General features: G+C 41.2%; 1 protein-coding gene across 3 annotated transcripts in view; it reads left to right on the top strand.

Annotated features, from left to right (window-relative positions):
* The window catches only part of MYNN (myoneurin), a 98,751-nt gene that overhangs the window by 61,414 nt on the left and 22,177 nt on the right, over window positions 1-15,160 (top strand). For all 3 annotated transcript variants that reach the window (XM_086944313.1, XM_086944315.1, XM_086944314.1), the window contains one exon: window positions 367-450. In XM_086944313.1, the coding sequence (XP_086800439.1) occupies window positions 367-450 (84 nt within the window). The remainder of the gene's footprint in view (window positions 1-366; window positions 451-15,160) is intronic.

Here is a 15,160-nt window from a genome sequence, read left to right as displayed (position 1 = left end):
AACAACATTATAAAAGTTGCTTAAAGCACATCTCTGTTGCTGCGACTGAATTAGTCGCTGCAAGGCTTAGGTTAGTTTGTCTAAGAACACTTGGAAGCCCATGCCAGGTAGATGCTTCTAAAGACGTATTTACTCATACAAAAGATAAAGGTTTGCTTTGGAAATACTTCAAAGTCTAAAACTGGTTTGGTTTTTCTAAAATAAGCTTTAATGAGAAAAACGAGATCTGACTGTCAAACAAACTGGCATGCTGTGTGCTAAAACAAACTGTGCTTTGAAAAGTAAGCAGAATACATTGGGATTTACAACTGTACTGCTGACCTAACAAAAGTTCCTCTGTCTCATTGCCTCTATCCCTTTTTATAGGCGAGAAGCCATTCAGTTGTGGTGTTTGTGCAAAAACGTTTATTTCTTCTGGAGAGTTCAACAAACATTTTCGATCTCACACAGGTCTGTGAAGCGCAATTACCATCATCCTGCTTTTTGATAGATGTTCGCTCAATTATACGTTTGAAATAAGAATTGATGTTTTTGTAAAATGTAATCCCTGCAGCCTTATAGATTTCTTAGCTTTATGTGGCATATGTTTTTCAGTGGTCCCAATGTTAATTTCACCAGTTGCCTGTATGTCATTGTGTAAATAATCAGTCCTAGTTGATCCTGCTGTACAGCACTCCCACCACAACAACCACCATCAGCAGAAGTGGCCTTGTAGTATGGTGCACTGTGAATGCATGAGAGTTGTATTGGTGTGAGTATTGATAAGTGAATGGGTGGACATACTTTTGCAGAGAAGAAACTGCCATTGTATTTACTAGGCTGATTATGAGCCTGGAGCCTGCTTTAAAGTGGGAGGAGCTTTCATTCTGTGGTTCTTATGTCAAAGGTATGTAGACTCTGTATGTCTTAACCTCAGGAGTGACCTGTAGCCAGTGATACCAGGAAGGTTGAGGAATTACATTTTGTATTATAGATGTATGTGGATGGATATCAGTAGATTATGTCCTAATCTGGAAATTAGCGAGGAAAGGACTTTCTTGCATATTTTCAAAGCAAGACTTACATTTTTTTAGTCAAGTAAAGATACGCTTTTTTCAATTTAAAATGTCAAATCATAAAAGCACAATACATCACAATAGCGCGAGTATATCAATTCATGTAATTGAAATTTGACAAGTATGTATTAAAAATAGCATCTGTTAAAAATTACGAAGAGAAGAACTGTAAGCTAATTTCAGTGCACAGCCATGACATAGATGAAAACCATAATCATTTAATCGAAGGAAGGAACTTGCATAGTTTTCCTAGTTCTGACCACCCATTTCAGATATTCTACAATGTGGTCGGTAAAAATGTCATCATCTAGGAATTGTAGCTTAATGAAAGCACGTCGACATTGTCTCAGTCCTTGCATTTTCAGATAAGGCAGAATCCATCTTTTCCTGATTAAAATATAAAACTTGCAGAATATTATAATCTGGATTGTTGACTGTGCAGATATTTTATCCCAGGGGCATGGGCAAAGAGAGCGTGACCAATCATTCATCTGAGGGAATGTAACCAAGTTGTGGAAATTGCCTAGGCCCGTCAAAAAAACTGTCATAATTTCTTGTGGTGGATAATAGATATGGTTGTATCCCCGTTTGAGTCAAAAGCATTTGATTAGCTCTGACTGATGTTTTCATAATATTAGAGGACAATCTAATCGTCTCCAAGTGATTGATACATAGTACCTTTAATTCCTTCCTCATAATAAGAGACAGGCTATCGGGGTTAACAAAGTACTCGGTCAATATAAGTCATGCATAAAAGTTTTAACATATGCGAACCAAGGAATACATTGTACCCGTTGCAAGTTCAGACAATCTTTTATAACGTCCCGGTTGAGACCAGTGGTAACGCCTGTCCAAACCTTGTGCCATAATAAAATCGGCTGAATTTGAATTATGTCGGACAGGTGTGAAAGTCCCAGTTCGGCGGGACAAAGTATATGGCTGTGCTGTTTGGGACAGCTAGAAGATATCTTGGAAACCTATTCTTAACTTCCTGGAGAGACTCTACATTTGCATAACCCCAAATACCAGCTCCATACAGAGCAACTGAAGTACATTTAGCTTTGTAAATTATCAACAGGTCGTCAATAGGACACTTTTCTAACTTCTTGGCAAAGTTGATCAAAGCACCTGTGGTTTTGGTAAAAAGCAATTTTCTCCAATTGATGGCTTTTGCCCATGAACCCCTTCTGTCGAAGTATGAGAAGTCGTTAGCAAATTCAAGTTTTTTGTTGTTTATAAAAATGTCACAACACTTGACGCTGGGCTTGCTACATTTCATGATGAAGGTTTTGGTAATATTAACAATAAGGTCTAGGCTTGACATAAAGGATGCAAAGCTCAACACGATTTTCTGCAAGCTGATCGCAGTGCGGGCCAACAAGACTGCATCGTCGGCGTATAATAGTGCACCAATTGTCCCTTTGACTAGGCTAGGTAGATCTTGGCATTCCCTCGATAAAGTGTCGCCCAGACTATTTATGTAGAGGTAAAGAGGAGAGAAGCTAAGACACACTCCTACCTTCCTGACAGGGACGGTGCAACTAAGTTCACCAGTTCTACCATAGCGGACCCTGGCCCGAGCATCTAGGTAAGACTGTTTTAAAAAAATAATTAGTTGTGTTTCCACCCCCATGTTCTCTAAGATGCGCTACCGCTTCTGGTGATTGACACAGTCAAACGCCTAGATCAGATCAACGAAACACATAAAAAAGCGCCCTTTTTTTGCCTGAGTATATTTTCCCAGTATGAGGCTCAGGTTCAAACTCTGTTCCACAGTACCGAAAGTAAAATTTTTTGTCTTCACTGAGGTTGCCAAAAGCATATATTTTTTCATTGAACAGTCAAGTTATAAAGTGGTATATCTTTGCATACCTTTCCCCTGTCCTATTCGTGCTAGCCTAACAACCATTTGAAGTCTATCTTCTGGCGATCTGGATTTAAAATGCAGACTTTCTTGGATGCATGCACTTGCTTTGGTAAGAGATTTTAAGACTTTTTCCTCTGAAGTTGATAGTGACCCATCATTGCCATCCACCAGTTTTTCCAAAGGCTATCTCACATGAACCAGAAAACAAATGTTGCATTGGTCATTCCCATGCCTTGTTTTAGTTCTGCAGAACAATAGCTTGGAATGTGGTTTGTGTATGAAGGAATCTACTGCTGCTGTTGAGTAGATGAATCTCCTACAGAATCTACTACTGCTGTTGCATAGAGGAATCTACTACTAGTATTGTAATTTGAAGACAGCTTGCCACACTTTAGTAGTCTCCTAGACAGCAAAAGTTACTTGACTTTTAATACTTGCTACATGTAGTTGAGTACCAAAACTGTGGCAAACTCCAATGCATTATGATTCTTTTATGGCTCTAGCATGAGCATTCTACCTGAACTTATTCAACAAATATGGCATTTCAAAAATATGTGCCTGTCACATGAGCTACACCTGATGCATTTTCCCACGCAGTTGCAGTGCTGATTCTTAATTAGGGAAGCCTTTCCTCTGCTACTGTTTTCCTTGAGCCCTGAAATTGTTCTATTTCCTACACTGTCAACGGTTTCTGATGATCAGGCATCCATTCCCATGATTTGAGTAAGTACATGATTAAAGAAAAATTAGACAACTAATAACTATGGCACACCAAGCCCAATGTCACCTGGATGTCACCAAATCCTTACCTTATGCTTTAGATCAATGGCCTGAGTTGGTTGGGTGGCCGGATACTTGGTCACAAGCATAACAGCTATCCAGTCCACCTTATTGCAGGTGCATTACGACCATCACGATTTGTGATGCAGTACCTGTCTGCCAAACTCTAAATCAGTCCCTCGTGTCTAAACTGACATAGCAGTAGGCACAAGATTTTGGTAAGAAGATGAAAAACAGGTTTTTGGGTAAGCGTTAACTACGTTTGTGAGAACCAAAGCCTCTGTGACACCATAAACAAAATTCCACAATATGGGTAAACTACAGATCACATTTTGTTTTCCCTCATATTATGCATTTCTTTAAATGTGTAAACTAAACGAGTGAAGCATTTATTATCTCTTACTGTGTTTATTAGGATCGAAAATCAAAATACTGTAAAACATGGGTGGACATAAAATTACTATCAGTGTGTTCTTGTTCAATAACACATTGTTGTCTAGTTTTTCAAATGGAAATCAAATAACTTAGAAATGAGTGTGACACTGAGATGTGACCAGAAGTAGTGTAAGTAGCAACGTCGTAGGAGCAGGAGGGGGAGCATGAAGTTCTGTGAAACACTAGGCCACCGCCTTAGCTCAGAGAAACGCCTGGCCTTAGACGCAGCCCCCAGTTCCACGCCTGCCAGAGTATCCTCGGCAGGGAGCTCCATCCTCTGTTTGGGCCCAGGGCAAAGATGGACCCACATCGTGCTGCCCCAGAGCCACATAAGTGGCCAGGATTCCTGGGCCGCAATAGCTCTTTGACTTTAGAGGGGGGGGGGCATTGCAAAGTCAGATAAATCAGGCCCCAAGGAATGCTATCAAAAGAGCAGAGATTATCCGGGCAGTAAAATAGGAAAGATTTCTCAGGAATCAGCACAAATAAGCCACCTACCCATAGGGAAAGCAATTTAATGCAATAAGAGCGGAGCCTGACGGGAGCAACGTAGTGGCAATATATCAGCCGCTAAAGAAGCAGACGCAACAAAGTAGCGCTTACTAAAGGTGAAGAATTGCTGGCCCTTAGGCTCAATGATAAATAGTGCCACACCACAGGTCTGTAACAAGACAATAGTCTTGCTAACAAATCGAGGAAAATTAGTGGGCGGAGGCCTACACGTAGGATACAACAACAGGTGACTATGGGACTAGTGATGAGACCACTCAGCAATATGATAAGAGCAGATCAGGCCCAGATCATAACTCAACACTCAGAAGGCAATCCTCAATTGACGGGAAAGATTCTAAGCCCACACAATAGGATAAATCTCCTCTATCGCATAGGAGAGCAACAAAGTAAATTTGTACCCAGAATACATATCTTGTGACAAACAAAACGCACCGAACAAAGAAAACATCATTAAACTCTGCACAGCCTTGCCTGAGAAATATCACCTCCAAGAACATTGAGTCTATAGCATTTAAGCCCCCAGCGGAAAATGAGCTCAACAGGGGAACAGAAATCCCATTTGCTCATAAAATGTATGCTTAAATGCTAAAAGGCCATGAAAAACACCCGGGGAATTGCAATAGTGGTCCTGCAAAAAGTAAAATAGCCCATTATATTTCAAATATCGAGCAAACACCAACAAGCAGATAAAACATTGAACACCACTAAGTGGAACCAGGGGACAATCACTACTGCAATCCTTCAAAATGTAAATGTGGGAGATTCACACAAAAGAGCCCAAAGCCTATTAATCCGTAAGGATTTGAAAGAGATCACCATAAGGCAGTGCCAAACACAAAATGGACAATAATTGGGCTTGACAACTAAATGCTCTTCAACAATATCCGAAAACAGTGCATACCTCCCTGAATTTACAAGTATTAGTCTGCTTTTGAAAAATCAGTGGGTTTCCCACACTAAATGCCAATCCAGATTTCATTGTTAATCTGAAGCAATATGGCATACTGTGACTTGAAGAAAAATGATAGTCTGTTTCCTGTCCCTGGCCAGATTAAACAGAGTATTACTCTCCAGCTAAGAATTCAAATCAGGGCGGCAACTCCTCAGTTGGGGTGTATTTAATTTGCTTTTAGAATTTCTATCCCTTGACGAAGGGTTATCCTAGCCCGAAATGCATTGGAATGGGAGGATATAAAACATAATTTTCATTGTTGAGAAACGGACCCCAGATGGGAAACGCTATTTTTCAACATTATAATGATGCCTTCTGAAAAATCCCGCCAATGAAAACACCACTTCAGAAACAGGACCAAAATGGGAAACTTTTAGCTAATGAGTTAAAAAAGTGTCTGTTAAAAAATTGTATCTGCATCCATACATTAAAGGCTGTCAACTCTGGACTAATTGTGGGTTTCCATTGCCCAATTTCTCCATATTCGAGAATTCAGTCTCCCCAAATTTAGCTGGTGATCATGCCATTATTAGCTGTGTGTTGCAACTGAACTGCCGCTTCATGGACCGGCACAAGCTATTGGTCTCACAAGCAGATCTGGAACCAATTGAAAAAGGGTAGTGGCAACTTTTGTTGCCAGAATTCTGTAGCAAGTTCTTGAAAGCACGCATGAAAGGGAAACGTTGGGATATGCACTGCCTGCAGGTGTCTCAGTTCCTGTCCCAATCCGGAGTCATATAGCAGTGGCAGAGATTCTTACCCAACAGAAAGAGAGGCCCTCACGCTTACAAGGTATAGGGATGAACATCAGGGCATTGAAAAGTAGGTTATGTTATGTTTTGTATAGCACACTAATCACCTGAGAGTCTACACATGCGCATGAACAGGTGTGCAGGGTTGTGGTTCCCAAGGTGCTTATATGAAGAGCCACGTCTTCAGCTTCTTGCAGAACTCAAGAAGTGAGGAGGAGGAGGCTCTGATGTGTTGAGGGAGGTTGTTCCATGTCTTGGGTGCAATGTAGGAGAATGAGCGACCTCCAATGTTGCTTTTGCTGGTGCTGGGAATGTGCATAAGTGAGAGTGAGGTAGGTGTTTGGTGGGTTGGTGAACAAGGTTTTTAGAATCCATACCATCTTTAAATTAAACACAGAAATAAGAGATTGGAGTACAAAAAAGCAATATAAAGAAGGCACTGTGGGCCCCAAAAAAATAGCAGAAGAAAGACAATGAACTAAACTACTTGAAGTGGTAAATTTCAAAGACTACAGGAAATTGTGGTTCACAGTAAATAAGCTGGCAACAAAGGAACCTAATTCATCTGCCACAAATATATCGCCTGTGAACTGGATATGACATATTAAAAAGCTATATGTGAATAACAGCACATGGAAATTCTAAGGAATGGTAACAGGAGTCCAGACTACCGCTACGTCCCCTACATGGCGAGACAAAATGATCACTCCCTCCCTCAACTAGGCGGTTGAGAGCATTCTAAAATCCATGCGTACTTCCAGAGTCCCCCTGACCCAGTGGCATCCTGGGCTCTATATTCATGTATGCTCAGACCCTGTTGCTGTCACTTTTACGAACTGCTTGACCACCAACTGCATCCCAGGCAGCTGGAGAAGCTCACTGTTAGTCCCAATACATAAAAAAGGCGTTCCTTAACTCTAACGGAGAACTTTCAATTAATCATACTTCTCGACATTGAAGGAAAGTGTTCTTTTAAAATACTAAACCAGAAACTGGAAAAATGGGTCGATCAAACTGGTTTCAAGAGAGGAAAAAACATCGAAAACAACCTGCTATTATACCTAGTCTCTAAAGTGGGGCAAACAGTGTCGTAAAAGGACCAATCTTTTTTATGCCACCTTCGGTGATTTCACGTCTGCTTTTGACAACGTGAATGAAGGCAGACTTTAGGCAAAATTGGCTAAATGGGGTATTCCTGCTCCCCTTTTAACAGCAGTTGTGTTCCTCTACAGAGATACCTGGGTCCAAATTACATTTTAATCAAAATGGCTCAAGAAGGAAATAATTAATACTAACAGAAGTTTAAAAGGGCTGTGTTTTAGCCCACATTCTCTTTAATTTATATCTATCCAATTTAAATTAAGCCTTTGCGAAGGCAAGAGCCTTTCCCCTAGAGGTGGTGAGGACTGTGATCCAAGCCCAGCAATATGCTGATGATATTATTATATTAGACCAGACTCCCACAGAGCTCCAAAGATTACTGGATGCACTTGCTTCCTACTATAACATCAGTACAATCAAAATTAGCATTTCTATAACCAAGTTAATAATTCTTGGCAGTAAATTAAATTAAATGGTTCAATTTTTGGCAGAAGAAACAAAGCTGGAAAGATAAACCGCCTACAAGTATCTAGGCATTTGGATTGATGAAGCAAGGACGCAAAGAAGCGCACCTGAAAGTCACTACTTCCCAAAGACAACATGACAGCCCCGGACACAACAATACTTTGCAAGTTCACAGGGCGCAAATTAATGGCAACCCTTGCATATGGAATGATTGCGTTCATATGCCAGTTTTGTACCTGGCTGGAGAAAGCACACCGCAGCTGCTACCACCTCATTTCCCACCTCCCAGATTCTACGAATCCGCCTGGAATTTGACTTAAAAAGGCAAGAGCTGATACTTTGTGCCAGGTTTATTTCTTACTGTGGGAAATTAAAGTGGGCAGAGCCGGACTCCCGGAAATTTCTACTGTGTCAGGTAATAAAAAACAAAGCATCCACGTGGAATAAATACCTCAGTCTGATGCTTCAAACCCTTGAAGCAGTTGAATTATGGGAAGCCAATCTAAATAAATGTAAATGCCTGACAAAAGTTTTAGTGAAGCAAGCCAAACTCATATCAGTTAAAATGGACACAAAAGATCTCAGTAAGAAAGCAAATGTAAATGTGTAACTAAGCTTCCCCCTGCCCCGAGCTGACCTATGTATATAAACTTTGCAGTTTTAAATGTAAGATCTTGCTATGAGGCCTTAGCGATCTGATTGAATGGGGTCTCAAGCCAACTGGCTGCACGTTTCTTAAAATACATCAAACAGACCAATATGAAATTGTATCGGGAGGAAAGCCAATCTCAGCTAAATCCGATGAGAAATGATGATCAAAGCAGAGACTTTGTTTTTTTAAATAAATCCTACATTTTAAGGTGCAAGTCGAACTTACATTTTTTTAATGAGTTTGTTTTGTTTTATTAAAAGCAAAAGTGCTTCTCTCTTTTACGCTTTTTATCATGTGCCACATTTATATCGGATAAAAAAAGTTTTAAGGATTTTAATCAGTTGAACAATAAATCCGTCTTTCTGTGAATGAAATTATGTAGGGAATCTATGTTGAAATGTGTAAACCAGGCTGCACTACATAGTGCAGTTGCTATAAAGTTCACTCTAGGATGGAATTCTCATTTCGGCACACTTTGGTCGTGATCCTTGCTCAGAATCCTGGGTTCTCTTAGTTGTATGTATTGTAACACAATTTATAGATTAGATTGCTACCAGTTCTCAGGATGTTAACAACAGCTCTTTTTTTGGCTCAAGTGGGGTGACCTTTCTGTGCTGTCGCTGTCGACCTTTGTTACATTAACTCAGCTGAGGGTGGAATTCCTAAGGCACATTGTATTGCTATTCATCTCTTAGGAACCTGAAAGTGGTGTACTCTACCCAAGAAGAGCTGCAGTGAAGGTGAAGGAGGCAAGTAAAAAAAAAACATAGTTAATGATGGAACTAGTTGCAAACTGGAAAAAATAGTATCAGCAGATCTGAGTTCAGCATGAAAATTGATACACACTCAATTCATAATGCAGATCTTCTTTGCTATACATGGATATGGCATACATGAGTACAAACGTGCTTGTTGACACCTGAAGGACCGTGACCACCTCACCTTTATTCTCTTAGACATTTGGCATGAGCAGGTCATGACCCTTTAAGTATTACAAGTGGCTCTATTTTGGAATCACATACTCTTCCCTAGTCAGGGTTGGATAAGTAGCTGCAGAGTAAGCCTACACAAGAGGATGGCTTGAACTTTAAAAAGTCTAAGAATGGTAGTCCTATACCCTAATAGCCATGTACCGTGATCAACAGAGTCAGAAATAAGACCAATGGAAACTGAAGTATCTGATTTGTATTGTGGCCAGCAGATGAAAGATAATAGTTTATGCAGCAAAGGGGTGATGTACTTTCAGAAATCTACTCTTCTTTGTGTAAAAATAGAAACGGAGGGATTTTGTGTGACACATGAAATAGGAGACATATTGGAACATGCATTGTCGAAGACTTTTGGTAGCTATGGGGCTCATGTATGTATGAGACACAATGAAGTAGGGGTGGGAGAAAGAATGTATTTATATTACCAGAGAATGATTCTGCCACAGGGGTTAAATTTAGAATGGAAGACATGTTGCAAAAACCAAGTAGACTTCTGAATACCTCTTCTGAGGTACCTTGAATACTTCTTTCTCTGTAAAATGTGTATTGAGCATTGAGACTCTCAAATCCCTAATGACTAATCAGTGTAGATTGGCACTGTTTTAGTTGGCACAGTGCAACCTGTGGAAACAATTAAGCACAATGATTGCTTGAGATACTGTGTACACTACAAACTAAATATATACAAAGTTTGAGAACAATTTTTCACAGACTTTTCAAACCAAATCAAAAAGAAATTCATACCACAAAAGGTTCAAACAAATGTTATCTTTGTTGAAAAGTGTTCAATGCAGTAATCTAAAAATATAACAATGGTTACAAGAATCGTGCATTGTACGTTTTTATACATATTCCATATTCTTCAGTGCAAATATAATATTGTAGAGGTGCAGACCAAATATGTGCAGCCCAATGCATTTCGGGAACTGTCGTCCCTTCTTCGGGCGCCACTGAGTTGAACAGAAAGGATAACCATATGTTATTGTGATGCACTACGCAATAAAAATCAAAAAGCTACTAAACTCAAGCTACACCCACGGCTATATACAATGACCGAATGTACAGAAATGACATACCATACATGATGGGAAGGAGACACACGTGCCTCATGGTACATGGTGTATAACAACATATGCCAAATGCTAAAAAAAAAAAGCGCTTATCCGAACGACCGGCTGGGACCTTGCTGTGGGATGCACTCAAGAAACCAAAGAGATTCCGTGATTGGCTATAAAAATGAAGAACCGAGGGGGAACAAACCGAATAAGCAACAGAACGTGTGATAAACACCACCCTGCTAGGTGAATATGAAAAATACCTCTGTTGATGAACAAGGTCTGAAACTAAATGAAAGAGAAGAAAACGCAATATGAATACTAGCGGCCAAATACGGTGACACTGATAACAAATCTTAGCGTGCTGCTGTTGAAACATGCAGCGAGGATACTGAAGCCACTCACCAGAAACGAAGAATCAAACGTCCTGTACACTCTACCATGGTATTAGGATATGGTGCCGACCGGCGAAAAGCTGAGTGGGTTTAAATAACGAGGTTCCCGCAATACACAGGTAGTAGTATGTTCAATGCTCTTAGCTATATCCAGAGTATCTTTAAGATTAGGGTTTTTAGGCAAAAACTTCTTGAAGTTTAGCATTGTTAATACATTTTACAATTTGGACCCGAATAAGTGCGTCGTAGAGATCTCTAAATTCAGATGTGTTAACTAGACCTCTGAGAATAGCAAGATAACGTGTTATGCTTTCATTTTTTCCTTCAGCCTCACCAAAAATGTGTGAAGTTCTAGGACTACATTAGTTTTCTCACCAAATGTTTCCTCCAGTTTCTTTAAAGCAATCCGGAAACATTGCCTTGCTCCCCCTCCTTTTTCAGCAACAGTCAGGTAAATTGTCAAAAATTCGTACTTTGGTACCCAGATTGTGAAGCAAAACGTATTGTTTGCACAAAGGGGGGCAACTTTTCACCTCATACGGCGATTAAATAAGATTCGACTTATTGTATCCATGGCTTCCACGGTAGTGCAGGTTCTCAGCAATCATTTAGGAAGGGAGGTGGCTGCGACATACTTTCAGCTGCCATGGTGGGGGGTTAAAATGAAAATAATGTGGACACGAGATCGGTTACAAGGGGAAGATGAAGAACAAATCTAAATTTCTGTCGCGAACAGAATATAAATGCTTTTAGAAACGGCGGTGGCAGTATACATAGCAATGCAGAAAATGGACAAGTATAGCCAGTTGCCACTAGATGGCAATAAAGACTGTACAGTTACTGTGACTGGAAAAGGAACTTTTCATACGAAATCATCTGTCTTTTAAAATACCGACAAAGGCATTGTGCATGAGGGGACTGGAACCCCAAATCGATATCTCTGGAACGCTCAGGGGAGCCGATTAGGAGACGAGAGCTGATCCAAAAACAATAAAATAAGGTATGTCATTGCCACATAAAAAGCATTCGAACAAAAGGTTTTCAGCTTGCGTCAGAGAAAATAGAGCGAAGACTCTCGTATGGCTGCCCTGGTAAGTTGAGGGAGAAGTAAATGATAGACAGCTGACGTGTTTCCTGACATATACTGGAAAGCATGAAAGAAATGCCCCTCTTGACAGGAAAGTGAGGAAAGACAGCACACGCACGGCGGGGATAAAGGGCTTCTAATAAAAATGCAAAACAGAGGAGAACTTGGCGCAGGAGGACCTCAGAACTATCTTCTTAGAGGCTGCAATTAGCAGGAACAGGGAAACAGTTACTTTAGCCCAGAGCTCTCATAATACATAACAGAGCTGACCGTTTGCAAGATGCCACAATCCACTATGCTCCCGTAAGCAACTCAAAGCCTCAGGAAATGACAAAACCACTTCAGGCTTCAGTGATTAAATGAAGTGGCAGCTGGAAAGGTCAGATAGCACCAAGAGGGTTCCCAGTGCAACTACTAGAGCCTCCTAGCTAGGACCTTACGAGCACTAGGGCATGCAGCCAGTTATCTCCCTCCACGGGGACCACGGAATTGAGTATATGGACACAGTCTGTAAAATAAACTGCAGGACACCTGAGGAAGTACATCAAGAATCCCATTCATTCCTTGAACAGGGGTGACGGTGAACAGCTGTACCCTGCGGAGCCTGGCTACTGTTTGTTGTAGCTGGTCGCCAATCTTGTAGAGCAGGCACTGGAATATTAACTGAAATAAAACAGTCTCCCTGCAGGAAAGTTGTCACATCAGCAACTGTCAACATTCTCTAACATTCTCCTCCAGCCAGGAGGACTGAACCATGGGGAAGAAGAACACGCGTCTGTAATGCAATCGGTCTCGTGTTTACGCAAGTTTGAGCTATTGGCATTCTAAATGACAATGACTTTAATTTATGTTTTGGTTTTTAAAACATAAATAAAAGGCATTGTCATCTACAATGCCAATAGCTTAAACTCTTGCAAATGCTTGAAGGCATCGCTGGGTTGCCTCCTTCTGTCTCCTGTCTCCTGAAGAGCTCCCCATTTGCTATCACAACTGCCCACGAGAGACCCTCCTGCAGTAAGAGAAAGTCATTAACCCTTTCGATGCTGATGACGAGCTCAGCTCGTCATCACCCACGGGTGTCGTGTGCTGATGACGAGCTGAGCTCGTCATGAATAAATGGCATCAGTGATTTTCCAGCACACAGCGGGAAAACGCCTAGCAGCCAAGAGGTTAAAGAAAATAGTGCTTACAGACTAAATAGGACATAACGTGTGACAACAGAAGTAAAAGGGCAAGTCCTCATGGGAAGTTACAAATGAAGACAAGGCGGTACTAAGGAGAGACTAACGAGCCAAATGATGAATTAGAAGCCAGCATTTACAAAGGACAGTGACACAAGCCAATGACAAATGTGGATGGAGTGGGCAGGGCTTCTATTACATACTCCAATACTGCATGCCTCGCATCAGCGCATGCGCTGCCCGGGCTCGACCTAAAAAGGGGGGTCAAGAAAAGGGAGAAAGACAGAAGAGAGTCAAGGGTAAAATGAGCAAAGTAACAATTCATAATTGGGAATGGTTTTCGTTTGTGTCCTAGAAATGACTGCCACACCGCCATTTATTTAAAGGATGTTCTTTTCCGCAATTGTATTATCTTTAGAGCACTAGGGAATCAATTATTCCTCGAGGATGGGGGTTTTACCGGTTTTCTGTTATGCTGATTAGGTCTAGCCTAAGTCAGGCCATGTTGGCATGATGAGCCTTTGCAGATGTGACATTATAAAGTGTGCATAATAAATTGGGTTTAGGTAGTTCAGGAACAGAAATAGGCATGCTAAAGCATGTTATGTGTTATTGTCAAGGCATTTGGGGCGATATTACTGAAAGTACCCTGAACACAGCTGCCCTTCGAGGTTCTTCGGTGTTATAGAAGAGGCTGCTGATGCTTGTGCTTGTTGGGAGGCATACTGACTGTTCTGCACATGGAGCTGACGTACAATCAACAGAGGGAGGGCGTGCTGCTCCTAGACTCAGTACCCAGTCGCAGGTGTGAACTGTCAGAGTTCCCGCCTGTGCTGAGGTGGGCTTACTTTTTCTTGTAAGCCAGTTCATTTTCCTAGTCTGTGCGGAACCCACTTAATTCAGGGTGTGCCGCAGCGCAAAAAAAATAGTGTGCTTAATATTTATTTGGTACAAAAGGGGGGTGGTGATGGACGGAGCATCTGAATCAATCAAACACCCACACCCAGTCAAAAGATCTGGGTTAAATCCATCACCGTTCTTTAGCCCACTCTGCCACCCCAGTTCAGACATGGCTATATGCAAATCAGTCTGACCCTGTGCCTCATGGGAACAGTCCAGCCCGAACTGCCAAGCCATGTCTTCCCTGGACCGGAAACAAGCTTCAGAGGACCGGTTTCTGGCATTCCAGCTGTCTTCAGCCCGGCTTTCTTGAATCCAGTGGCAAAGTGAGCAAGGGACTCACGTCTGAGCATACCCTGCCACACTTATGGCAGCCAAAAGCGGTACAAAAGGGGGGTGGTGATTTTATTTGGGCCCTGATAGGTATAAAGTTTGCTCAGATTTACTTTGTAAAATAAGAATTGGACGAATAGTGAGTGAGTCAGATATTTTAGATTTCCTGTAGATGACAAAGTGCATTGTGTATTTTTTCATACTATCACAGCTGCTAAAGTGAAACAGTGAGGACGAACCGTGAGTATTGAGGCAGAGTGGAGGTTGATTGAAGTAAGATTAAAGATTATTATAGGTAAAAAGGTTGATGGTAAGTAAGGGTAAACACTGTTTGGGAGTCTGGATAGAATCACAAGAGGGGTGAAGAATCATGTATTACAACAGCTTGTTACAATATGACCACCAAGGGGATCATTAAAATGAGCAGGTCTATATAATGAAGAAAGCTGAATAACATCATTTTACTTCTAGTCTTTGAAGTGTAGGCCTCTTGCATGCTGACCCCTAGAGTGGACAGAAAAGATAATGGGAGATGTCCTGGAGAACTATAATCGGCTCTCAAAACACTGAGATGAAAACCAAGCAGCTTGGATTAAATATCCAGCCACCATAACTGAAAAGGAGTGAGCTGCTGTAATTGATGAATGA

The sequence above is a fragment of the Lissotriton vulgaris genome, chromosome 11, assembly GCF_964263255.1.
Source record: "Lissotriton vulgaris chromosome 11, aLisVul1.2, whole genome shotgun sequence".
Taxonomy (NCBI): domain Eukaryota; kingdom Metazoa; phylum Chordata; class Amphibia; order Caudata; family Salamandridae; genus Lissotriton; species Lissotriton vulgaris.
This window is presented reverse-complemented; position numbering and strand designations above follow the sequence as displayed.